A 27,519-nucleotide genomic window follows, 5' to 3' on the forward strand; every position below is an offset into this window, starting at 1 on the left:
CACTGTGCAGATAAGATCGTCGCAATGTATCTATATGTGTGTCTGGTCATCCTGTGCCACGCAAGAACTCCAACCAGACGCATTTGCCCTCGGCCCTGTTGATCGATTGTCCACTCGTCTTTCCTTGAAGAACGATCGATAAAAAAAAGTCGAGCTCGAGGACTTTTTGCAAAAAACGGCTGAAAAAAGGAAGAAAAAAGGGTGCTCAGAATGAGATTCGAGTACACAACCATGGTCCCAGTAGTTTATGTGGATGTCGCTCATATATGCGCGATTTCGCGCAATGGAGATAAGTAATAGTTCTTCACACTCTTCCTCAGCCGACAGCATTTCCACTTGCCATCCACACACTGACAGTCCAGGTTACACTGGCCAGTGTAGCTAGCATTGACGCTGCATTCTGCGCAGCAATCAGGCAACACAGCGAATGGCATTGCAGTGAACAGGCACGTCAAACCACCTTTGGAGGCTGAGCGACAAACAATTAAAGGGGAAGTTAAGGCAAAAATTAAAATTTCACCAGTTGTAGTCTTCAGGGTGCTGAGTCGAATGGTCTTGGTCCGAGAAAGCCGAGACGCTCCCTTCCTACTTGAATCCCAATCGAACTCGCGCACTTCCACCGAAACTGGGCGACTGCGCCCTACTAGATGGGGATTTGTATGCAAAATGTCACTAAAAGCGCCATTTCGTTCTTATAAAAGCACGGATGACCGCGATTGGCCCATATGTTGTACTCTTTTGGACGCTGAGTCGATTGGTTTTGGTCCGAAAAGGCTGCGATGCAGCGTTCCTCTTTTATTCCCAATTGAACATGGTTGAACAAGCGGTCACGTGCTCCTGGGTGCCCAAATCACCTGGTGACCACGCCAGCAGGCAACAACTTTCACACCAAGGTTCAACTCGAGTGACAGGACTGCACCCAAAAAAGGTCAAACTGGCTAGCAAGATGTACCCTGCAGGCACGGTGACCAGGTGACTGGCGTACGCAGCAGCACGTGACCGCTTGTTCAACCATTTTCGATTGGGAATAAAGGAGGAACGCTGCATCGCAGCCTTTTCGGACCAAAACCAGTCGACTCAGCGTCCAAAAGACTACAACATATGGGCCAATCGCGGTCATCCGTGCTTTTATAAGAACGAAATGGCGCTTTTAGTGACATTTTGCATACAAATCCCCATCTAGTAGGGCGCACTCACCCAGTTTCGGTGGAAGTGTGCGAGTTCGATTGGGATTCAAGTAGGAAGGGAGCGTCTCAGCTTCCCCGGACCACGACCATTCGACTCAGCACCCCGAACACTACAACTGGTGAAATTTTAATTTTTGCATTAACTTCCCCTTTAAGGGGGGGGGGGGGGGGGCTCCTGGGACATTTTCAAAATTAAAGCCAATAACAAGCATTCTCAGGGCATTTGGTGCCTTTTCAGTGTACATGTAACTATATTAAAGAATCAAAATAGCACTACCGTAAAGTACCGCCAGAGCGCCACACCATCTTGCCCTTTCTCGGTCGTATTGTGGAGGTGGTCTCCTGTCTGTTACAGTGTAGGTCATACGACATGAACTTTGTACGCATATTGCACGTTCTGCAGACAATCCGTACCTTCGAGCGGACACTAGCTCCACACAGAAGCCGCCTTAGTGTGACCTTAGTACACACTATGGTTCTCACACTGTACACACTTCGTGGAACTCGGTACTTTACGGTACTAACAACCAGAGTACATAACCTCAAGAGCGTGCAACTACCTGCGCAACCCCTATACAGTGCTGCGACAGCAGAATTCAACAAAACATTATGTGGTTCAAAACGTTATGCTGATGAACAAGCGGCTGAAAGTGACAACAAGAGAGTTGAACTCAACGCAGGGTTGTGTACGGTGACCCTGTATTTGTCATGCACCTAATGAAGAGGTTCCGCACTACGTAAAGTTAAGCAACTTTACGTAAGTGGGCGGGAAAACCCTGTGAATTCTTGAGTTTGCAGTCCACTTACGGAAAGTTACCAGTGTCAGCAGCCGTCGTGAGTTCCCTTTTGGAACGGACACAATAAATTTTTTTTTACGGAAACTTGCCTACGTAGAGTACGTTAATGGAGCTCTACTAACGGAGGTAAGTCTAAGTGGATTGGGGTATACATTTATGACTCTCTCCCTAGTTCGGACACTGTCGTGTTCGGAGTTGCCAATGGCAGCCACGTGATTCGAAACTCCGTAGTGCGGAACACGGATCAGAATTTGTAGTAAGACTTTCAGTAGATCGACTACATGTTGACTAACGTAATATTACGTTGTGTGGAACCTCTCTATTACGTGTATGGGTTTGTCACTTGATGTGATTTTCTGCCATAGCAGAGCCCTTAGCTGAAGTTCTACACTCTTGGGGGTTAGGTACTCTTGCTAGCAATGGTGCCTAGCAAAGCACATACATATTACTATTATTATTTCTTATTTGTTTGGGATTTCCCAACAGCCAATGTTGCCTGTTTACTGGGAACCCTAAATGTGACTTTGTGAGACATGTACATTTATGTTGTCAAAGTATTAGGAAATTAGGTGACGACCTGCAGAAACCAAACTCTCCTGTCGCTATCTGCTAGTCTTATTCTCCTCGACCTTTACGAAGAAATTCTGGCTGTGGTTACCACTCTATGGTTATCTAGCACTTTCTGTTCAGGCACTTTTGGTTAGTTTTGGTTCCTGTGTGCAGGTCCAATATGGCACTTTGTACACTAAACGTGGTTCGCTGGTCCCACAAGGCAGGTGGTCGCTGGTCCCGCAAGGCAGGTGGTCGCTGGTCCCGCAAGGCAGGTGGTCGCTGTATCCGGTGCAGTTTCTGTGTCCGTGCATGGGAAAGCGGTCGTTAAAAGCAGATACTTTTGCTTTTGAATTTTGAAGCTGATAACACTATAGCCGGTATATTACTATAACCGCCAACCTTATACCTGTAGTCTTCAGGAAGTGATGGGTAATGCATGGTGCACATTGTGGAAAGGATTGCTGTCGGAACAAATCATGCTTCTGGAAATAACATCATAGTAATACATGTATTGGGCATCAATGCCCGTTTGGTTTGCGATGTAAAATAAAACTTCAAACAAAAATCAAACAAAAACATCCTTCTGCACTCCGGACAGCAATGCGGCAGAGATGAAGGACGAACGTGCCATAGAATTCCTCAATGAGTTTAGTAGGTCGTTACTTACCAGTATTCTCCCGTGGGTCACGGGTATGATCTTCGTAGTTCAGCACCAGGTCTTTGAGAATTTCAGAGTGGTCCTTTCCATCCCAGTTCGGTGCGGGAATAGATTTGGCGAGCAGCCCAGCTTCAAGAAGAAGCAGTACAGTTAGCGAAGGAACAATCCACATCACACTGGCAGTCGACGAGGTTCTCATCTCAGTAAGTCGGACAGCCACGTACTCGCCGCACAGGTTCACCGCCAAGAGCGAAACCCTTGCAAAAGAATTTTCAGTACCGGATCTAGTTATCAGTAACTGTTATTCTTAGTTTCCAGAATAACAAGTTACTTGTGACACCAGGCGTTCAACTACTACCGGCTAGGCGTGTGTGTTACTAATACTACTACTACTAGTACTCATGTAGTACTGTTAGCTCCGAATACTAGTGAATGTAGTCATGCACTGGTTCTGTGCCGCATCAGGCCCGCATGCCGTCGAGGACGGAGAGCTTTGCTATTTACGGATCCTGCTGATCTGCAAAAGAAGAAGAACTGGAATGTGTGCAAGCAGGCAAGGGCAGGGAGAGGTTTCGTTTCACAAAGGCAGAAGAGAACGGAGACAACTGGCTAGCAAAGCAAAGCGCGCAAAGGACTGTAGCAAAGCGCGACATTAGATGATTAGTGTGACTTTTCAAGTTAGTGAGACGTATCAAAATATCGACACCAGAATAAGTTCTACCTCTCACCTTACGACACTGGTGTCACCTGCGCATGCCGCCACCAGCACCTGCTCACTGCCACCAGGTCCAGGGCATGCCTGCCATCACCGTAACTAAACTGTCACCTCTCCTTCTCTCCCTCCTTTTCACCTCCAATGTAAAAACTGACGCCATCCGCACCATGTTTCACTAACTTGAAATGTCACACTAATGTCGCGCTTTCCTACCCTTGCACGCTTTGCTACTAAAAGTAAAAGGTGTTTTATTGAACGCACAAAGCAAAGATGATATGAATGCAAGGAGAGCAGTACTAAGCAGTAGTTGAGAAGTAACTTTGAGGCATCTTTCACATTCTTTCGTAGAGAGTGGTTGGGTGGATACACTCATTCGCAAAGCACTGCACCACAACGTTTCGGCAGTATTGCCATCGTCAGGTACGATTGATTCATTCATTGTTTCAATCGTAACTGACGATGGCAATATTGGCGAAACGTGCTTTGCAGTGCTTTGGGAATGGGTGTGTTCAGCCAACTACTCTCCAGTAAGTAACTAATTTAGTAGTTGGATCAGAAACAGATGTACTCTCTCTTCATTGTTGAATTAGAACTGAGTGTGGTGTTCAGTGCCACAAAACAGAATGATATCACAGACATGTCTTTTGGCAATGGTGGCGGGTTTTGTTGAGGTCTGAATTGTATACTTGATCGGAAATGAAGGCATGTGACAAAAAATCCATTCTGCACGAACTGAGGGGATCAGGTTTTTCCGACCCGCCAAGCCGGCTGCCAAGGCCCTGGGAAACTGATAAAGAGTACCTACACATTTTACATTTTCCTACGTGCTTGGAATTTTTGTACAGGTAACAGGTCTCTACGAGACCTTTGACACCAACTTCCATGTTGGTATGGGTGGAACATTACAAGGCGTGATACCAGGCGTAGATCGCTCATTCTACATGATCCACAATTTCGTGAACAACATGTTGGAAAACTACCAGCTGCAAGGACCGGATCACTACACTGGCGGAGGGCGTTGGAATAACACTAAATCAGAAACGAGTACTAGTATGTTGATGTCAAAGTGATTCAGCCAATACAGTAATAACATCAAGAATACATGAATGTGTTCTTTGTTTGTGTGTGTGTGTGTGTGTGTGTGTGTGTGTGTGTATGTGGGCCCGTGCATGTGCTTATACACGGATATGAGCAATTAAGGAGTGGAAAGGTCTCAGGCTGGTCACAAGCAACACTGGTATTTTCCAAGAAGGTGAAGAGTAGAGTAGGTACAGCTGTTCGCCACCCTTGCTGGGTCGTCTTCACAGGCCTTGCTCCATGTAGTACTAGTCCTCAAACGCGAACTCGAACCGGGCCCTGCACGGCCGATGGGGTACAGCTCAATGACATCTTGTCAACAGCAGTTCTGTGTTCTCCCCATACCGTTCATCATCCGACCTCGCCCTCGGCATACCAACGCCATAAAAACTAGTTTGAAGCATGCAGTAAAAAGCACCATACTGTCGAGTATAGGACGCTTGTCTCTTTTAAGTTGCGGTTTGAAGCAGTCGAAACGACATGACACCGTGCCAAGCCATTGATCACCGCAAAGCTGGACCTAGGCCTACGTGGTAGTCCGCAAACTTTGCATTACGCAAGTTTTGCAGTGCAATGACTGTTATTTTTCTGTTGTACATGTATATGACTTGTATGTACTCGTTCATGCTCCTTCAGGTGAATGACTCGTCATGGAGTTGTTTCACTGTACTACTACTAGTACATGTATACTGGTACGAAGAATTGGGTTGATATAATATCACCACTGTACTCGCCTATGCTGTTACATTTCAATTTCGCAACAACGATCAGACACAGCAGTTCAATTCACAACAACTGCGATCAGAGATAATGTTGAACCATTCACTGACTACCTTTGAAAGGTTTGACATTCGTGGCGACACGACGTCAGACCTCGTATGTGTGGTGTGTTCTGCCGTATTTTCCGAAGTATGCGGCACTTTGCACACTCAAAATTCACCCACAAAAACGGGGGTACGGCTTATATACTCCGATGATCAAGCTAAAGGTGATAAACAAGGTAGATGTCTGTATTTCGTGCCAAAAGGGGGGGGGGGTACGGCTTATACTCCGGAAAGAAAATATGGTACGTCACATGATCATACCAAGCAGTAAGTGCTGGATAGGGAGTCCTGTAGATCTACCCAAACGAAAAAAGAAAAAGGTTCGGGTAGATCTACCTTTTCCTTACTTGTGTTGGACTCCCCTGCAGTGTGACGTATCTTACTCTACTCTTGATTTAATCACGCAAAGTTGCGAAATACCCGGTGAGTGGATTCTGAAAATAAAGTGGGAATGCTTGTCAATGTAAAATCGTGGCAAATCAGTATGGAAGGATAGGTTTATGTGCTGTAAAGCTAATTTTTGGCTGATGCAAAAGCTATACAGGGGCGTTGGAAAGTATTTTCATGTGGTACAGTCAGCCATCTAAAGTACAATTTACTCGTGGGGGAGGGATGGTTGAGCCGAAAATTTTGGAAATTTAGAGTCCAGGTCAGTGTATTATTATTGATTCACGAGGTACCTTGGGCAAAAAGTTGTACGGTCAATACCGTAGTGACCGTACCGTGTCCGACGCACCTGCTATACATGCTGTGCATATACATTGCATTGATGTCTACGCGAAGAAGACCCTAATGAAAAACTAATAGTGATAAACAAGAACGGCTAAGGAATAAGTTCAGCCGCAGCTGGCACAATAGTCGTGTTGAGGAAATCCGGGTCCAGGGAAGAGTACTGCGCACAGACGGGTATGGACAGGAGATCCTTGGCTGCAAAGCTACCTTGCGTTATGAAGATTTTCTCCCTGTAGACAAACAACAGTAGGAAACACAGTTCAAGAGCCACTTGAATTGTGTTCCACTCCTCCATAAATTGCAACTTAAGTTTTGTTTGCCCATAAAATATGAACCACAGTACATGTACTAACACTGCTATAGGATCTCCTTGGGAAATCTGTGGTGCAGTCACTCTTCCTTCCTGGCGCTGGCACTGATGCCGTAATTCACCACCCTGGACTCCTTCAGTTTGCTGGGAAAAGTGAAAATATTTCTATCTTGACTAGCTCTGGTGGGCACATTCTCTACTTGTGCCTCGCCTGTTTGTGATTTTCATTTCTCTTCTTGCTCATAACTCTCGGCCTTCCATGTCTCCTATTTTAATTGTATATTCTATTCCAGTTTTGGTCTTGACCCCCAACAAACACGTATGCACAGATTCACATACAGAGACACATACATACACACACACACACACTTTGTACTTTGTACTTGCTCACTGCCAAAACTGGCCACGTGGGTCTCCCCGGGAGAGGGGAGAGAGACTCAAAAGGAATCTTGGAAAGATGACTCAATTGGCCATTGAACCACCCAACGGCCGACACCCCCTGAAATCCCCAAACTAGGGTGGACTTGAAATGATCCCACTTATGGGCTCACCACACCTCAGTAAGTGGGTGAGGACAAGGTGCAGAAAAAGGATTGACGGCATCAGGGTATCCGTCCCGGGATCCAACTGCAGGTACCCCTGCCCCCAGTGAAGGTAATACTTGGTACTAGTGTGGGTGGCTAAATCAGAGTGGATCTGATATAAGCTTCACTAGCACCATTGATCACACAAGAGTTAATCTAGCCAGAAGCAGTCCATGGTTAACAGGTATGTATACTTCAAACAGAAAGTATATGAGCCCTGAAACCAACAAAGGTGGTAGGTACAACAATACACCTTCAAGCAGCCGAGCCCGTTGGCAACAGGCCCTACACTATCTGGCATAAGTGCACCCACCAACCGAACTAGCTGGCACACACACACACACACACACACACACACATATGCATGCACGCCCACGCATCCGCACGCACACACACACACACACACACACACACACACACACACACACACACACACACACATAATGGGAGTGCACACATACACACACACACACACAATTATTATGGTTGTGCACTGCCTGGAGCTGGTCATGTGAGTCCTCCCTTTGAGTGATAGATAGATACATGTAGATAGATAGATGGATGGATGGATGGATGGATGGATAGAGGGATGGATGGATGGATAGATGGATGGATAGATGAATAGATAGATGAATGGATGGATAGATGGACGGATGGATGGATAGATAGATTGATAGATAGATAGATGGATGGATGGATGGATGGATGGATGGATAGATAGATGGATGGATGGATGGATGGATGGATGGATAGATAGATAGATAGATGGATGGATAGATGGATGGATGGATGGACGAAATGACTTACCAGTCTTTAGTTAGCTGCAAACCATCTTCATCATACTTGAATCCAGCGGATGTAAATCTTTCCTTCAGACGACTAATATACAGAAGATAGTCTGCTCTGGCATTGGTGTCGAGGTCCTTATTTCTCATCTCCTGGAAACAAATCACATCAGAAATATACACGGGCATGTTTCATGTATCCGCATACATGCATTGCAGTACTCATTTACTGCATTAAATTTTGTAAATGATAAATCATCAAAAATAACCTCGCATAATCAACATGATCAACCAGATCCGTAAAACTGGGGAGTATTCTATAGTTTAACTTCAAGTACCAGTTTGATGAGCATGGTGAGGAAATACACAACCATAGGAATATTTCTAATAAGGCTACTTGTCTTTTTAAAAGGTTTGAGCTTGCACTTCCGACAAGAGACTGGCACTTGCCTGGCACAGGACTGTTGGCTAAAGCACGTGGCAAGCAACCGGCCAAACCTCCAAAGGCTTGGTGTAAGTCACATTTTGTCATCAGAGCACATGTTGGTTTAGCTGTGAATGCTAATGCCAATATCGGGTTTGCACACGGCAAATTCACGTGCTATCTGAGCACAGCCTAACCTTATAGGACACAGATAGGTGGTCAGACCGTGGTGTTTCCAGTCCTGCGTAGTATTCCAGCTCAATCAGCCTCTCTCGATCAGCCACGGCATCCCAGCGGACGCACACATCGTTCGGAAAGTTTTGAGCATCAAAGAACTCCCCGTTCCGGAACCAAGGGAAATCTGCATGAGAACATGATAACAACTTAACTTCATTATCAACAGTACATAATCAGCTGCTAACTTTATGGCTAGACACAAAATAATGGTAACGATGTTTGTGTAATTATAGGAACTCGGCTGGGTGCTCGCGACATTGAGCTCAAGTTTAATTCCTGGATGGAAGTCGTGAGTCAGCCGAGTGTCAGGTCAAGTTGGCGGGAAGGAAGGATCTCGAGTGTGGCGAGCAACCAAAAGAATCGAGGGTTGTAAAGATTACAATCCTTGAGCTGCATGGATACTGATGCGATGGCAGGAGATGCCGGACAATGTGGGAAAGTCTCCATTTCTAGCATTGTTATGTACATGCACTGATGATCGTGACAAGAACACCTTTCTGAACATTTTGTTTCCCTTTTACATATACATTTCACACCTGTCTCCCATTTTCATTATCGTCGTCGTCATAATAAATAATGGTTACTGAACAGTTTGTTCTCATGGTTGCGATACTAACATAACAGTCAGTAACATCGGTTTATTTGTTCATTGGATAATGATTACAGATACTGTACTGTGGTGTACTTCAGAAACTCTCCTCTTTTCCTTCTTTGAAAAATGTCAATGTTGCTTGTTACGAGCCGGAGGCCTTTCCATTCCTTAAAGGGGAAGGTAAGCCTAAAATCAATTTTTCACCAGTTGTAGTTTTCGGGGTGCTCAGTCGAATGGTCGTGGTCCGAGGAAGCTGAGACGCTCCCTTCCCCCTTTATTCCCAATCTAACTCGCGCACTTCCACCGAAACTGGGTGACTGCGCCCTACTAGATGGGGATTTGTATACAAAATGTCACTAAAAACACCATTTCATTCTTATACAAGCACGGATGACCGCGATAGGCCCATATGGTGTAGTCTTTTGGACGCTGAGTCGACTAGTTTTGGTCCGAAAAGGCTGCGATGCAGCGTTCGGCCCTTATTCCCAATCGAACTTGGTTGAACAAGCGGTCACGTGCTCCTGCGTACACCAGTCACCTGGTCACCACGCTAGCAGGAGACAATTTTCACACCAAGGTTCAACTCAAAGGTTCAAAGGTTCAACTCGAGTGACAGGAACTCGCCCAAACATGCTGTGAGTTGTTTCATTTACCTGACCACATCGCAACATAACCTCTTTTTGTAGCAATGTGGCCAGGCAGCACATGTAAAATGATGTAGGACTTAGTGCTAATGATGTTACGTGTCTACACAATCACAAAGTCATGTGCCGGTACAATGCATAAGGTTGACCCTACACACAAATACACACACAAACACACATACACACACCCACACACCCACACACACACACACACCCGCACACACACACACATAAACACACACACACACATAAACACACACACACACATACATACACACACACAGAAACAAAATAATAAACACATTCATGTAAAACTCAGATGGTGAGCCAAGGAAAATGTTTTGTAACATGGGAAATTGTGGGCACAAGTTATGCGATCGAGTCCACCAACTGAACCAGATTTTCGAACAGTCAGACGTGCACAATTTAGCACAGAACTGACAGGGAGTACTGCGTTGGTTGGCGCTATCCAGCAGTTCTCAAGCTGACTTTCATGCCATGGAATGTCTCAGTACTCGTTGTGCTAGATTGCGACGTCTGACTGTTCAAAATCTGGTTTAGTTGGTGGATTCGATCGCATAACTTGTGGCCACAATTTCCCATGTTACATTCATGTATTCTTTATGTTATGACTGTATTTGCTGAATTACGTCAACATCAACATACTCGCCACTCTTTTAGTGTTATTCCAACGTCCTCCGCCAGTGTAGTGATCCGGTCCTTGCTGCTGGTAGTTTGCCAACACCTTGTTCACGAAATTGTGGATCATTTAAAATAATGGATCCATGCCTGGTATCACGCCTTGGAATGTTCCACCCATACCAACATGGAAGTTGGTGTCAAAGGTCTCAAAGATACCTGTACAAAATTCCAACAGTTCGGCAAATGTAAAAGTATATAATACAGTTAAGAGTGGATGGAGCCCACACGCTCTCTTACAATAACACTGCAATGATTCAACTAATTTTACATTATTACAACATGTCATTGTCAGCGCTGGTTTGAGGGCTTGCACATCGTGAACCTGATGCAAGCAATTTGCCGAAAAAACGTACTAATAAAATGAGTTGAATTATTGAAGCGGACTGAGAGAGCGTGTGGGCTCTACTCTCAATTCACTGTATATGAAACTGCAGGAAGCCTCCCCCATTTTACTTAGGATAATGTATAAGTATTCTACATGTATATCCATTCCCAGGGCCTTGTAAGGCGGTTTGACCGGTCGGAAAACCTGATCCCCTCAATTCGTGCAAAATGGGTTTTTGTCACTTATGTTCATTTCCGATCAAGTATTCCATTTGCCGGGACTGCATGAAAACCCGTTACCATGGCCAAAAGACATGTCTCTGATGTCTGTTTTGTGGCAAATACCACCCTCAGTGCTAAGTCAACAATGAAGAGAGACTACATCGTTTTTTGATCGAACTACTTCTTGAAGTACTACTGAAGTAGTATTGAAAACAATCCAGCTCCAGTATCTGGAACGTGGATATGCAGCCTCAATTTACGGTTTTATGCGCTGGGGAATACCCCTCCATCCCCTACCCGCCGCCCCCCCCCCCCACACACACACCAGTGCTCATCATAGCTTGAAAATGTCTTCAATCCGAGTACACATTTCCATAGGCTTTCCCCAAATCGGCCCATTTTTTCGGCTTTTCGGCTTTTCGCTCGGCTCAAAAATACATCAGATCCTGCTGCAAGATCAGCGGATTGTTCGACAATCGGCTGCAAATTAGAATAATTATATTGGAAAATCGGCTAAAAGAACTGTTAGCATATTGGCTTCAAAATAGGTGAGATATTGGAAACACAGCTCTGCTACATGCTACATGGAACTTGCCACAACTGTACGTTGTAGTGTAGTATTTTACTAGCAACGATCTTCCTAATGGCTAATGTTTGTTTGAAAGGACACGAGTCACACGACCTCAACGCACTGGTTCTACAAGTACTGAAGTAGACAGCTTGAGCGGTCATCTTGTTTGCAGCAACATCATTCGTTTGTAAACGCACTTTGCAACAACAGTCGGTAGATTTTCGGCGATTCTCAAAGGAACCCTCCAAAATCGGCGAAAACTTATCGATTTTTCGATAAGTCTCGTTTTTGGCGAATTTTTCGGCCGGCCGATTTGGGGAAAGCCTACCTTCCCAGCACCTTCGGTGGCAGGATAGCATGCTCTGGCAGTAAGCCAAGGACAGAGACATTACACAATTCACCGGTCGTTATTGGAATACCAAAGATACGAGGCTCCTCTCTTGGTGGTGGGAGTTGCAGTCACTGATGTCATTAAATTGTACGATCGTAGTCGGTCCTTCCCCCCCCCCATACACACGTGCCTAGCCTACTGCAAACTTGGTGACTGGTGCTGGCATGAAAAGGGACTGGACTGGCTTTTCAATCAAGCGTACCGAGTACTAATATATTACAAATGTACAGTAGCACAAACTCTGGCTTTCCGTCAATACGACATCAAGTTGGTCAGTACCAAAGGTTGTAGTGCCTCCTTTCTTTGCTTTGAAATGGATTCCTGTTGTAAAAAATTGTTTAATCCCAAAGCGCAGTTTACCTATCTCAAAAATCATAGAGCTTTCTGGATGCACACTCAACATGGTTTGGAACTCCAGGTATGATGTAGGCTTCATCGTGGAGGACATATTCCGTGTCAAGCATGACGTGTAGGGCAACTCCACGCCATTGTGAATGAACTTTAGAATGTTGTATTCCCCTGTGAAGAACAACAGAAGAGAGAAGCCAGTATGAACTTAATGGGCTAGTGATGGAGATCTCGTATCATCATTACAAGACAAGGCATATCAATTCTTCATAATATTCCAGCACAGAAGTAGTTGTCTTTACTTGTGAAATTCGACTTGCAATGGTCTTTGTAAATAACCTATTCATCACGATATTACAGATTAGTGCTGGCTGTGAACAGTGTCTTGTCTAGTAGTTTATGACACAAAACCAAAAATTAATAATACTCGCTTCCAATAGCATACAAAGCATGTTTCTCCAAACTGCTGTGGGATTACTGGTCTGACTGGGGCTAGGGAAACAAAGTCGATGACAGGGAGAGAATCATCTTTCCGCATCACGTCCCATGGCATCTGCACTGGTCTTCAACAGGTCCGATTGTTGCCTCAAGAGACCATCTTCAACGATCCTAGGGTAACCTCCCGCGACAGCGCGTCCATGTTAGCGCGGTGCACTTCAGCGCGACCGCCTTAGCACGAGGCATTTCAGCTCGGTGCCATTTCAGCGCCGTGTCTTGACAGCGCCAATGATTTCAGCGCGAAATGTTTAAGCGCAGGACATGTCAGCGCCAATTTCTTCAGCGCAGATTTTTTCCGCGGGAGGCACTTCAGCGCCGTACATGTCAATGTACGTACGGGCACCAATTAGCCGGCAGCCGGCATCAGGCCGCATGCAGGAACTTTACAGTGCTGGTAACCTACAGGACTGCTGTCGTCAACTGATGACATTGCCATTCCTGCCAGAAGACCAGGTCACAGCCGCCTTCGATTTTTTGATTGAGAATGCTAACGTTCCGATGTCGCGGGATGGAATCGATCCTAGCATGCTTGGAAGATAGGGCATTTAAACCAGAGTGGTAAGTAATGTTGGAAGCTCAATTACCTTTTCTGTATGGTCCGTCAACTACACAGTAATCAGGAGCCATTCCTGTGCCACCAAAACCTTCAGGTGCTTGCTCTATATACGTCTGAACAAAAACAATAAAAAATGCACAGACCAAAAGACTAGCGGTACCTTGCCTGGTTTATGATAATGGCCCCTGGCCGAAAATTTGAATTATTACCACGAGCAATGTCCGCTTCGCTGATTCTTCTGATTGCTATAATAAAGTTATTGTCTCCGCGCATCCTATTTAATGTATTTATAGCAAAGAAAAGGACCAAGGAACTACAAGTTATGCGCTCCTTGGTCCTTTTCTTTCCATCCGAGTCCATCATTGCACACCTGAATTGATGAATTGTGATGTATTGTGAACTATTTTCATACTCCCGTATCTGAGTCCATTTTGTATTTGCCATCGTTTCTAAGCCATGGAAAGAACTACCATGCTAAAACGCCATAAAATATAAATACTTTCGTTAGCGCGAAAGTTTGACAAATCTTCATTCCATACCCACTTCTGATGAAAAGTCTTTTGAAGCCCTGAGAAAATCCTTTCTTGCTTGTGGTGGGGGGCTGGCTAAATGATAGACACCTAGTCTATTATGTTGCATGTCACAAGTTCATCTCGAAACTTTCCTCTTTTTGCCCTCTCCCACACATGCTTAGGGTCACTTTTGTGTTTTTCTGGCATATACACTCCCACATTAGCTAAACCTCATCAGTTCTGTGTATTTATGGGCTACATTTTTGCAAGTGGCTTTGGTTCCGGATTACGAGTTGACTTTTGGGAAAATGCTACTTATACAGTAGTGAGTCTGTGCCTTCTCCTAGACCCCATCCCTATGTAAAGTAGCAGTCTACACCGACAGTACCTCTGACTCTGCATGTGACAAGTGTAACTGACAGGTTGTTCAGTATAGCAACTACTGATTATTTTAGGAGTGACGGATAGGAGATGCTCACCTTGGCATACTCCAGTGAAACATCCCAGTAGGGAATAGTAACCCGGCAGTCAATCAGGCGTAGCAGGTTCTCCATGGCCAACAAAAGCAAATTGTGAAAGCCAGTCGAATCGCTGTGGGCATACAACGTCCTGGGTATCGTTGTGCAGAAGAACACGGCATGCGCCCATTGTATGGAGCGCATGGCTGGCTGGTAAATTTCATTCTTGGCAGCTGTCAAGTATGCATGAGTAAATCGATCTCTCTCCTCCTGAATAGCAAGCCGGAAAGCATTCATACAATCCATGAAAGTACACATAGGAGCATTTTTGTAGTTGTGGCAATATTCTATGTACATAATTATGAGCTCGGCAGTCCTTTTATACCTCACTTTCTGCAATGTTGTGTACGCCTTCAATTTAGCTCCTGGCGGATAATGCCAGTAGAAAACACACAGAATTTGGTACTTTTCTGGTATGTCCATGCCTGTTTTGTATAATGTACCAGATATACCAGAAAAGTACTAAATTGTAGATATCGAAGAAGAGCAGAACTGTCATTTTACTGCTTTTTGAGCAGAATTTGCTAATTTCGAGAGCATTATCCACCATGGCCTACTCCAATAATGATATGTCTCCAACAGTAATATGTTGAGTTTGGATCTCAAGTAGAGCAGGGCATGTCTCAAAGAGTAGCACATATCAAAACAATTTGATGGGCACTACTGGCTTATATAACTGGGTGCATTCTCACTCTAACATTTACTATCGAAGATGACTCTGTCAACGTGTAAGTCAATTTCAACCTATTATGTCACCCAAATTGTGCATCAAGGATGGATATGTCCAATTCTAGATTGGCAGCAAATGCAGAGCCAAATAGAGACAACAAAGAAAGAGAGAGAGAGAGAGAGAAAGAGCGCTTGAACACAGGGCCAGAGAGAGAGAGAGAGAGAGAGAGAGAGAGAGAGAGAGAGAGAGAGAGAGAGAGAGAGAGAGAGAGAGAGAGAGAGAGAGAGAGAGAGAGAGAGAGAGAGAGCTTGAACTCAGGGCCAGATCAGGTTGTTCACACATTCATGCCATTGCCAATTGCAGTATATTCCAGAAAGAGCAGAAATGTCAAAAGGGCAAAGGTGTGGTCACAAAAAGGCCATTCTCACACTACCTGGGATAAGTTCTTCACACTCTTCCTCAGCCGACAGCATTTCCACTTGCCATCCACACACTCACAGTCCAAGTTACACTGACCAGTGTAGCTAGCATTTCCGCTGCATTCTGTGGAACAAGCAGTCGACACAGTGAATGGCATTGAAATGAACAGGCACTCAGTACCAACTTTGGAGGCTGAGCCACAAACAATTCAGGGGGAAAAGGTCGTGATGGGACATTTTTAAAAATTAAAGCCAATAACAAGCATTCTCAGGGCAGTTTGGAATGTAAATATAAGAATCAAAATAGCCTCTGGTGCATTATATCGGAAGGTAAATACGTCCTTGTCAGCAAGCCACATGACGCCCAGAGTCTTAGACGACGGTAGAGTGCAGTGCTGGTTACTGTTGACATCCAGGGACACCTGCGGGGCTCTGTCGGCTTCTGGCACGGACTCAATCACCTCGGTAGAGTTGCTTAGCCATTTGCGAAGCTTGAAACCACCAGACTGTAGTAGCTGTGTCAGTTGTTGCTGGGCATCTATTGCCACAGAAGCTGACTGGAAGGAGTCCAGAAGATCATCAACGTAGAAGCTCTCCTCGACCACTTGGACAAGGTCGGCGCTGCGCATCGAGTCGGTCGCGAAATCTTGTGCTGTTTGCAGTAGAGCCTTGCCGGCGAGATAGGGTGATGCTCTTAGGCCGAAGACCAACCGGTTAAACTCGTACACTTGCATATCATCGTCTGGGCTGGCACGCCACAGAAACCGAGTGAATCGCCGATCTTCTTCTTTGAGCCCTACTTGCATAAACATCTCACTGATGTCGGCAACCAGAGCTACTGGTTCAGCAGAGAACCGCAACAGGATGCGAACGATGTACTAGGCGTGGTCCCGTGTGCATTTCTGCGTTGATGCTGCGACCTTTCCAGACAGCAGCGGCATCAAACACAACACGAACCTTGCTGGTGCTCTTGTCCTCCCGGACGATTGGGAAGTGTGGCAGGCACCACTGGTCCTGGCAGTCTGCTGCGGCGATGGCTTCAGGCACAGTCCGGATGTACCCTTTCTCCAGATGTGCTGCAAGGACGCGGTGATATTCTGCCTGGATCGCTGGCTTGGCTGACAGGGTCTTTTCTAGACCTCTCAAGCGCTGTTCAGCTTGAGCGCGGTTTGATGTGATGTTCGGACCAGTTGGGCGGATCCAGGGAAGACCGATTTCGTACCGCTGCCCATCATGGCGCATGGTAGCCGTGGCCAGTTCCTCCGCTTCACGTTTTGCTGGTGTGCGGTATCGCTGGTCAGCGTTCACAACACCGATGGACTCAGTGTCCCATAGGTTGAGGACGAGCTCATCCAGACGCGGTTCTGTGCCAGAGGAGGTCATCTCTGATCGTACAGCGGCGGTGGCACAGTTCGTGATGATAGACTGGGACCTCTCGGTGCTTGTACCTGTGGGGCCATAGCAAACCCAACCGAGCGGGGTCCGACGGGCAATCGGCGCATCATCGGGGCCTCGTCGCTCTACCAGCGCTGTATGGAGTGGCGCAGCATCCACGCCAATCAGCAGACCAATGTCGCCGGTGTCCATAGTTGGGAATGGTATGGCGTGCAGATGCATCCAGGCATCTTGGTGTTGACTCCAGTCGACGGCCACGGTGTCGGCTGTGACACATGGCAGAACCCAAGCGCTGATCAGGTGGGTCAAGCTGCTGTCTGTACTTTGAATGGTCACCGGTGCGCGTCGGTGCATGGCCTCCATCTGGCTGCCACCAAGTGTGGTCACTTGGAGCGGTTCCGGATCTCCAGTCAAGCCGATAGCTTCAGCCACTGCGGCTTTGATATATGTGCTGGTGGATGCCGGATCAAGTAGTGCTCTGCATACGGTTTCTTGACTCCCGTTGCGAACTGTGACCGGGACTGTCATGAATGATATGGCAGGGAGAGACGTTCGTCGTGGTTGCGAGCGGCACACATGCAGAACTTGCTCCTTGACAGGTACCTTGCCCTGACTGTTACTGCTATTAGACTGCTTCTGCTTAAGCTTGTTGCTGCTGAACTTGTCGAAATGCAGCAGTGCATGGTGCTTGCCGTTGCACTTTGCGCAGGTGGACCCGCTACAGGACATGCTACGGTGGCCAGGTCGCAAGCAGCAAATACAGAGAGGTGTAGGTTTCACTAAATCCCAGCGTTCTCGTACCGACATTGCTGTGAAGGCGGGGCACTGGCTCAGGAGATGATTACCGTCACACTTGAAACATGCATTGGGAGTCTCCGCTGGCTTACCCCTCGAGGCATGGAATGCATGTTGGGTTGCGTGCCGACCTGAGCTGGGCGCTCTGCTGCTGTGGACGTCGTACGGCTTGCGGGTAGATGCTGTGGTGGCCTCTCTGGGCAGTGCGAGGCGCGCATCCACCTGCTGCGCTCTGTGCACCTGCTTCAGCAGCCAGGTAGACAACACCTCCGCATCACAGCTCTGGTCATCATACCGATCCAGGAATCGGGACAGCATCCGTCTTGGGAGCTTCTGAGACACTGCTATGTACAGTTCGCGTCCGGGTACGACGTTGGCCGTTTTCAGGTTAGGCAGAACGTTTCTCAGCTTCACTGCAAGTCGCTGCAAAGCTGTTGTGTCATCTTCCAGAGAGATCCGGGGACTGGCCAATAGTTCCTGCTGTTGCCGTTCCAGCTCCCGGTTGTCGCCGCCAAACCACTGGTCGAGCTCCTTCAGCACGGCACTGTATGCCCCAGGGCCGTCCAGAATGCCACTGACAAGTTCTTCAGCCTTCCCACCATCCAGCGCCTCACGCAGCCGTGCCATCTTATAATCCTCCGTTGACATGAGGTGTCAACGTGTCAACGTGTCATGTCTACGAGACGCATGAATCGCTGGCGCCATCGAAGCTGCTCTCCTGTTGGCCATTGAATTTGGGCAGTTCCAGCGGCTTTATCTGGAACTGCGGAATACCAACATACCCAGCACTGTGTGGCACGCTGTTTACCCAGTTCTGAACGTATCGTGCAGATGCAGTGGGATCCTCTGGACCATGTGGACGGGTGGCTGGATTCTGTGCGCTCAGACCAGTGTGGCGCATCAGAGTCAAGGTGCGTTCTACTGGCTGCACCAGCCTTTGCTGAGGCTCCTGGCTGCAGCATTCATGATAGGTGGACGCTTGGCCTGTACATGGTGTACAGGAGGCTGTGGCGGTGGTCTGGCAGGTCTTGTCAGCTCAGACTGGGGTGCGACAGTTACTGCAGGTTGGACACAATCTCCTCTGTCACTGTGATTGCTCAAACTAACGTTACTCTGTCCCCGGGGAAAATTGCGATTCCGCGGCCGCGTTTTTTTCCGCGTTTTTTGCGATTTTGTAAAAGACCGCGTTTTCCGCGATTTTCCCGCGTTTTTTGAACTTTTTTTGTTGCATTACACGTACACACAGTGCACTGTTCGATCAGCAACGTCTCACGGTGCCGGCCTTTTACTCAAATATGACGAGTGATTACACCAGAGACTTGTAACTGATTGATTTCACTACATACTCACTGAAAATTGCCGCATTCACCGCATATTTACCGCATATTTACCGCTAATTCACCGCAAATTATGCCATATTCTGCCGCGTTTTTCCCCGCGTTTTTTTGCGATTTTTTTCCGCAATTTTCCCCGGGGACAGGTTACTGCGTCTTTGGCTGTCAGACTCCACTTCCTGCACTGACTGCTCATCCACAGCGTTCATATATCCAGAACTGCAGTTGGAGATCGAGAGAGCACCGCTACGATTTGAGCGCACACTTGCAGTTGAGGAGCGATGTGAGCTGCGATGTGAGCTACGTTGGCTACTGTCGTCCGGAATACTTTCCTCATCGGAGAGCCTAGCTAGGTCCTCGGCCAACTCCAGCTCCACTAGTCTTTTGTCTTGTTCGAATTTCTTTGCCAGAAATTCCTGTTCAAGACGTAACGTCTTCGCAGCGGCCTGAATCTTCGCTTGTCGTCGTGACGATGTTGCTCTGGACGTACGACTAGCACCTGACCTACTTGATTCTGCGCTTCCTACAGACCTGGCATCTGCCATTGCCGTTTTCCTGGCTGCCAACGAAGGAAATTCGAAGCCTTCTGCCTCATCCCTTGCTGGTGGAATGCCTTTTAACCTCCTGCTTTTTCGAACTCGCTGTTCGCTCTCAGCTCGCTCTGTCTCTAAGACCGCGATCCGGCTCGAAGGACCATTATGTTCTTACTCGAACATGCCTCCGGATAGCACACGATTCGTTGTTTTAGAAGACTGTATGTTTACTCTGACTCTGATCGAAATCATCTTGCAGTACAAAGGAAAGTTCTGCTTCTCTCGAAGCAGAAGCGGAGATTCAAAAACATTCAAATCAAAAGATCGCGCGAAAGCAGTGTACGCGACTACGCGCATCAGACGTGAATACCGGTACAACATGAGAAGTGAAAGCAGTGTACCAAGTGTACGTGACTACGCGCATCCAGACGTGAATACAACATGAGGAATGAAAGCAGTGTACGCGACTACGAGCATCAGACGTCAGCTGACGTGAATACAACATGAGGAACGAATGCGTAGCAGTATGATAATGCACAACAGTACAACAAGCAGTGCTGATAGACACATAAAACGGAGTGGCTCTGCACCATTATTATCAGTGGGCTGGATATAGACTGTACATTGCTGAATATTCACCGCTTATATTCACCACTTTGTACCTCATATTCACCACTTTACATTTGTACTGTAAAGAGAGCAGTCCTCGGTGCTGCGCTTGATTCCTCTTCAGTCAGCGCACCGGAGCTGTCGAGTGCCCTAGAAAATGTCTACGCTAACTTCCATAGGCAGGACTTTTCTGAGTACAAACGAAATTCCTTGCTTGCCATTGCCGCTGGATCCGCATGTGACCAGGTGCTGACAGTGAGCATCTTCACAGACGGAGCGTTCCACCGAGCAAACAAGGTTTTGGACGCTCAACATGTCAATGGCCCGATGATTGCGGATCAAGCGGCAAGCCAGGAATTTCGTTTGTACTCAGAACAGCCCTGTTCAAGGACGTTAGCGTAGAATTTTTCTAGGGCACACAACAGCTCCGAAGCGCTGCCTAAAAAGAAAAGAAGTGAGGGTAGAACCGCTTGGCTCGCTGTTATAAACCGACTCCCGAATTGGCACGATGATCGCGGATTGGTCAAATCTTCGCGTGAAACGAAACCTCTCTCTGATTGGTCAAATCTTCGCGTGAAACGAAACCTCTCTAATGATTGGCTTCCGCCACAAAGCTGCACGAGCGTGTTCTCCATGGTGATTGGCACGAGCGTGTTCTCCAAAGTCGTCACCTCCCATGCCACATGCACCAGTACGTGTACACGATCGATTGAACAAGATTCTGAACACGCCGCCCTCCGATTCAGGCAAGAACACGCCAGTCGGTCTGAAGGCTCAGTGAAGCAACAACGACTTACGTTAGTTCTGCGTACATGTACATGTATGACCAACAGGACTCGTTTGTTGGGTTTTAGGGACGAGAGGGTGAATATGGAGAGGTATAAGTCTAATATTACCTTCAGCCTCGTGAATATGGGCGAATATTCACTAGTTATACAAACCTCGGCTTCGCCTCGGTTTGTATACTAGTGAATATTCGCCCATATTCACTCGGCTTCAGGTAATATTATATACTTATAGGCCGCTGTCACCTTGGTCACACATGCACTTTTTTTGGCGGCTCCGCGGAAAGTTTGGATTTCGCTATGCCAAAAAACGCGAGCGGAACCTCCGCTTCCGAGGTCCCGCTTTGGCGAAACCTACATGGTGATGGTTTTGGTGTGCTACTTCTGGCACGGAGTTCTGGTGATGTTTGGTTGCCGTTTGGTATTTTTTCATATTGTTCCTCTTTGCAAATGTACTGTTCGTCCCGGAAATCTCGCAAACGAAACGGCATCGTTATGAGTGTAGAGTTCGTGAGGGAATCTGTCTCCCAACTCCTTGGCCCCGATCGCGGACGAGAAAGGACGACGTTTCTCTCTCCTAGCAATGCGTCCACCAGAGTACGCAACACTAGGACTGGAACCAGGGAGTAGCAGAGTACTCTGCCACACCCTCACTGCAACTACAGGCCTCCACGCTGGGGTCGATGATTGATCATGGAGGAGGCAAAGACACCCTGCTATACAACTGTTTGAATTTGATATCGATGTATACTAATAATAATTCAAGTGCACCCGTACTGGGCCGCAACGAATGTGCCCCAAATCCACGAGTGTACTTGACCGGAGACATTCACTCAGCAGCCTTTCAGCGATCCACGGTAGCTCTACAAGCGAAGGTCGCTTCAACTCGGACAACAACATCTAAAATTTCATAGGACGTGTACGTGCATTTGCATTCCCTCCGCCAAAGCGGAGCGTTGAGGAACATAGTACAATCGATCATGTACATAATTTATGTATGTGTGACCGCTGCATAGTGTGTTCCGCAAAAGCTGCTCCGATAGTTACCCTTTTCGCCTCCGCAAAAGCGGTTCAAACTAACTTTTAATGTGTGACCGCGGCCTTAGGCCGCGGTCACACATGAAAAGCTTGCACCGCTTTTGCGGAGGCGAAAAGCGGAACTACCGCAGCAGCTTTGGCGGACCACACGATGCGGCGGTCACACATACATGTAGACTACTGTGCTCCTCAACGCTCCGCTTTGGCGGAGAGAATGCAAATGCAGCACGTCCTATGAAATTTTAGATGTTCTTGTCCGAGTTGAAGCGACCTTCGCTTGTACAAGTAGAGCTATCGTGGATCGCTGACAGGCTGCTGAATGTCTCCTGTCAAGTACACTCGTGGATTTGGGGCGCATTCACTGCGGCCCAGTACTGGTGTATATATTATTTGAATATTACTAGTTTGGTTTACATCAATATCAAATTCAAATAGTTGTATAGCAGGGTGTCGTTGCCTCCTTCTTGTCCGAGTTGAAGCGACCATCGCTTGTACAAGTAGAGCTATCGTGGATCGCTGACAGGCTGCTGAATGTCTCCGGAGCTCCTGTCAAGTACACTCGTGGATTTGGGGCACATTCACTGCGGCCCAGCACGGGTGTATTTGAATATTAGTTTAGTTTACATCAATATCAAATTCAAATAGTTTTATAGCAGGGTGTCGTTGCCTCCTCCATGATCCATCATCGACCCAGCGACTGCGTGGATGCCTGCAGTTGCAGTGAGGGTGTGGCAGAGTACTCTACTACTCCCTGGTTGCAGTCCTAGTGTTGTATACTCTGGTGGACGTATTGCTTGGAGCGAGAAGGAGAGCGTTGGAGATCGTCCGCGATCGGGGCCAATGAGTTGGGAGACGGATTCCCTCACCCATTATCCACTCATAACGATGCAGTATTGTTTGCGAGATCTCCAGAACGTACAGTTCATTGGCAAAGAAGAACAATATGAAAACTGAATACCAAACGGCAACCAAACAACACCAGAACTCAGAGCAGAAGTAGCACACCAAACTCCAAAGCCATCACCATGCAGGTTCCGCCAAAGCGGATCCGCGAAAGCGGATCCGCGAAAGCGGAAGCTCCGCTCGCATTTTTTTGGCGTAGCGAAATCCAAACTTTCCGCCAAAAAAAGTGCATGTGTGACCGGGGCCTAAAGAGGTTGTCCTGTACAGGGAGGGGTCTGGGGAAAGAATTGTCATAATGAGGAAACAGAATTTCTGTTGAAACTCTAGGGGTTGTCTACGAACGAGGGTAGATCGGTATAAATACGGGACGCATGGAGTCAGGAAGAACACGTATCGCTCCAACGTACTACCTACCGGAGCGTCATCGTTGTACTTGTAGTTCAGCACCAGGTCTTTCAGAATTTCCGAGTGATCCTTCCCATCCCATTTCGGTGCCGGAATGGCTTTGGTTGGGAGGGCGGCTCCAAGAAGTACTCCTACTCCTAGCAGGGTGACGACCTGGAGAAACCTCATTCTCCTGTCGGTCTAAACCTCAGTCGCAGTCTTCTCGACCAATACGAAGAAATTCTGGTTTCACTTACTGCTCTACGTATATACAATCACGTAGTATAATACTCAATCTGCATTATATACATGTATGATTGTACTTTGTGATCTGGTTCTGGGGGAAGCAACGTTGGTGTTGATAAACTCAAAAGCTGAAACAAAGGAATATTTCCTGTGCAAGCGCGCAGTATGCCAGTGCACTGCATGCACCTTCTCGCATGCCACACAGCACGGCGAACGATGTGCACAGTCGCAGCCTGGCTCGCAAAGCAACGACAGACCATTCAGGTTGTGCTTGAAACTAATTTCCTCTATCCCAACTTTGTATGCCCTGATTTAGAGCTGTTGCGAAATACCACTTCGGGCCAATCGAACTCTTGCCAGTGGCACTTACCACTCTTGTCTTGAGTGTAACACTGGCACAGCGACTGCTGCGTTCCTTTGATTCCCTGGCACCACCACCTGAGCCTCAACCTCCCCATACTGAAAATACTAATGATGGCTGTCATGCCTTTTCCTCCTTGACCACCTGTGCGCTCCTAACTGACTTTGAAAGTCCTATGTGGTCTAGTCTGCGACTGTGCACATACATCTAGGCTCAACTTTCCGCGATGAGACCTGTGACGGAGCTGCGACAACCTGCGATTCAAAATGTAGCAGAAACAACTCCCGATCGCATCGCTCGTCGCTCATCGCGTCGCAGAAGTGATATTGTGCATCGCTCGGTAGAAACACGGGGCAACAATGCGAATAGAGTGGTTGGTAGCCAACCACGGCGATAAAAATAAGTAGGGGGTTGTTGTCTGTTGATTTTCGGAGCAAACAGTAACAGTTACTATTAAAGTAATAAATAGAGTAAGCTGCGCACTCAGTACAAACACCATTAGCAAAACTTGTTTTCATGTAAATAAAGAAGCTTGTTCCTAAACGTTTTCGTCAGTAATCCTCTGATGAGATGGCGACGAAAACGTTTAGGAACAAGCTTCTTTATTTACATGAAAACAAGTTTTGCTAATGGTGTTTGTACTGAGTGCGCAGCTTACTCTATTTATTGCGTTGATTACATTTTTATCTCCGCTTTTTAATTAAACAATCGACGAGGAGACAATAGTCGTAAAATGGCAATAAATAAGATAAATTGTGCACTCATAACAACAGCAAAAATGAAGAAAGTCAAGTTCCATAACGTTTTCTTGTGACTGTCATCAGTGGAACGCCGTCACATAAAAATGTAATAACTAAAACACACACTTATATACATGTAGCTAATATGGTTTCAGGTAGAAATACAGCAGCTAACAGGTACAAAAAGGGAAGTTTGCACCTTTGCAATGTGTGAATATAGTGTATGTGAGAAAGGTAGTGGCAGATGAATGAATGTGATACTGTGTGAATGAATGTAATGGTGCGTGTGTATTACTTGAAGAGTGTGAGTGATACAACGTTTTCTTTCTGTTTACATAGCACAGGGTCACGAGTACGAATATACACAGCTTCCAACACCTGCAATTGCTTGAAGAAACGTGCGCAACGAATAACACTAAACCAGGAATCGTCAAACACCTTACGACATTCTGGACTGGACACCAAATGCCTGTACACTGCAGACTTCCTCTTGTCAACATCAAACTCCTCCTCATCACTACTCTCATCCTCCACCTCCATTCCAATGCCGCCGTCCATCCCATCGCACTCGTATTCGTCGTCATCAGTCTCCATCTCCTCGCGACACCGCTTCCCTTTCCTTGATTCGTTCTGTGCCGTGCCTGTGCTTCCTCCTGCGTCTCCTTGCCTTGTGTTCTCCACTTGTCTCAGTCGTGCCTCTGCTAGTCTCTTGCTTCTCCTCGGTTCTGCTCTGTTTTCAAGCAGCACGTCCCATTATCATTGTTGTCCCAGGCTGCCAGGTTAAGGTGGCCCTCTGAGCTTTGGGGGTCAAAAAACCGACTTTCTTGGATTGCTCCCAAAGTGCAGTCAAATCCTTCCTATATCATCCAAGAACACACAAAAAAATTTGAAGGTGATATTCAAAGCCGTTCCGGAGATATAGCCGCCTGAACATAGGTGAATACATGTGAAATTTCGAAATAATAAATAGTAAATTCCAATAATTGCAAGTTGGTTTAAAAATTTCATACAGACATACACACAAACGCACACACACACACACACACACACACACAGAGGGAGGCAAACACACAGACAGACATACCTATCCAAATAAGATCATACCGTTCTCACACCACTATTTACCCTGTAAAACACATTTACATAAATCAAATTTTGGTACCCAATTTTCTCTCTTTTTCAGCCATTGCCGGACCTTGTAACCAGGCTGTGGCTTCAGTTGTTGCTTCTACACCCCCAAAAGTATATATTTTCTGAATCCGTGGACCTTTGGCTAGGTGCTAAAACTCAATGTGGCCTGTTCTCAGGTAGTATAGGCTGTAAAGAGCATCTCCAACATGTGTCGTTCTTTTGCGCATTTGGACTATGCTTTTGTGTTTTCGATATTGGAAACCTTTTCTGAGGTTTTCTTTGTATATTGTTGTTTTAGCACCTCAAGTTGGATGTCAAGAATGTACTCCATGTGAAAAATGTCATGATAAAAACATTGGTATTTCTCAGTGCTGGTTAAGAGTTCTATATACGGCAATTTTCGTAAATTCACATCCACACCGACAGCGCTTGTGAAGAGGTCCATTTTTCCTGGTGTAGATCAGACTATGGGATCTCAGGAATTAGTGTTGAAAACTTGAACCAATTATATGCATTGTAACCAAAGTTACGCCGTTTTCCGGGCGGGGTGCCGTAAAGCTCAGAGGGCCACCTTAAGCAGGCCGAAGCGTGGGAGACCACGAAAACATCCGCTGCCTATTTCTACACCTAGCACGGCTCACAATTCGGAAACAGAAACACCGACTACTTCCATGTAGAACGAGCAGACTTATCTGGTTCCCCCCTCGGAAACCGGACCACGGCAAGGGAGGCCGCCGGACGGTCGCTCCTCGACAAACCATGTTGCTACAACGGTAAGAGCGGAAGGGGAACAACTTGAAAACAGAGCAGAACCGAGGAGAAGCAAGAGACTAGCAGAGGCACGACTGAGACAAGTGGAGAACACAAGGCAAGGAGACGCAGGAGGAAGCACAGGCACGGCACAGAACGAATCAAGGAAAGGGAAGCGGTGTCGCGAGGAGATGGAGACTGATGACGACGAATACGAGTGCGATGGGATGGACGGCGGCATTGGAATGGAGGTGGAGGATGAGAGTAGTGATGAGGAGGAGTTTGATGTTGACAAGAGGAAGTCTGCAGTGTACAGGCATTTGGTGTCCAGTCCAGAATGTCGTAAGGTGTTTGACGATTCCTGGTTTAGTGTTATTCGTTGCGCACGTTTCTTCAAGCAATTGCAGGTGTTGGAAGCTGTGTATATTCGTACTCGTGACCCTGTGCTATGTAAACAGAAAGAAAACGTTGTATCACTCACACTCTTCAAGTAATACACACGCACCATTACATTCATTCACACAGTATCACATTCATTCATCTGCCACTACCTTTCTCACATACACTATATTCACACATTGCAAAGGTGCAAACTTCCCTTTTTGTACCTGTTAGCTGCTGTATTTCTACCTGAAACCATATTAGCTACATGTATATAAGTGTGTG

At 46.7% G+C, this 27,519-nt stretch overlaps 3 protein-coding genes across 3 annotated transcripts in view; all 3 read right to left on the reverse strand.

Annotated features, from left to right (window-relative positions):
* The window catches only part of LOC135809746 (uncharacterized), a 53,712-nt gene extending 50,266 nt beyond the window's left edge, over positions 1-3,446 (reverse strand). Inside the window, exon 1 of the mRNA XM_065323164.1 lies at positions 3,204-3,446. Coding sequence (XP_065179236.1) covers positions 3,204-3,393 — 190 coding nt within the window. The 5' untranslated portion in view covers positions 3,394-3,446. The remainder of the gene's footprint in view (positions 1-3,203) is intronic.
* A 2,805-nt stretch (positions 3,447-6,251) lies between these two features.
* Positions 6,252-23,801, reverse strand: LOC135809750 (uncharacterized). Its single transcript, XM_065323171.1, has 9 exons — positions 23,656-23,801; positions 15,864-15,973; positions 14,722-14,970; positions 13,759-13,843; positions 12,689-12,847; positions 10,785-10,976; positions 8,843-9,006; positions 8,244-8,374; positions 6,252-6,772 (listed from the first exon to the last, which is right to left on the reverse strand). Exons 3-6 carry the CDS (start codon positions 14,902-14,904, stop codon positions 10,888-10,890), a joined length of 516 nt encoding a protein of 171 aa, XP_065179243.1. The 5' UTR covers positions 14,905-14,970; positions 15,864-15,973; positions 23,656-23,801; the 3' UTR covers positions 6,252-6,772; positions 8,244-8,374; positions 8,843-9,006; positions 10,785-10,887.
* On the reverse strand, positions 16,693-18,666 carry LOC135810505 (uncharacterized). The gene has a single exon (XM_065323996.1). It carries the CDS (start codon positions 18,664-18,666, stop codon positions 16,693-16,695), a length of 1,974 nt encoding a protein of 657 aa, XP_065180068.1.
* Positions 23,802-27,519: the final 3,718 nt, after the last annotated feature.

The sequence above is a fragment of the Sycon ciliatum genome, chromosome 2 (genome assembly GCF_964019385.1).
Source record: "Sycon ciliatum chromosome 2, ocSycCili1.1, whole genome shotgun sequence".
Taxonomy (NCBI): Eukaryota; Metazoa; Porifera; class Calcarea; order Leucosolenida; family Sycettidae; genus Sycon; species Sycon ciliatum.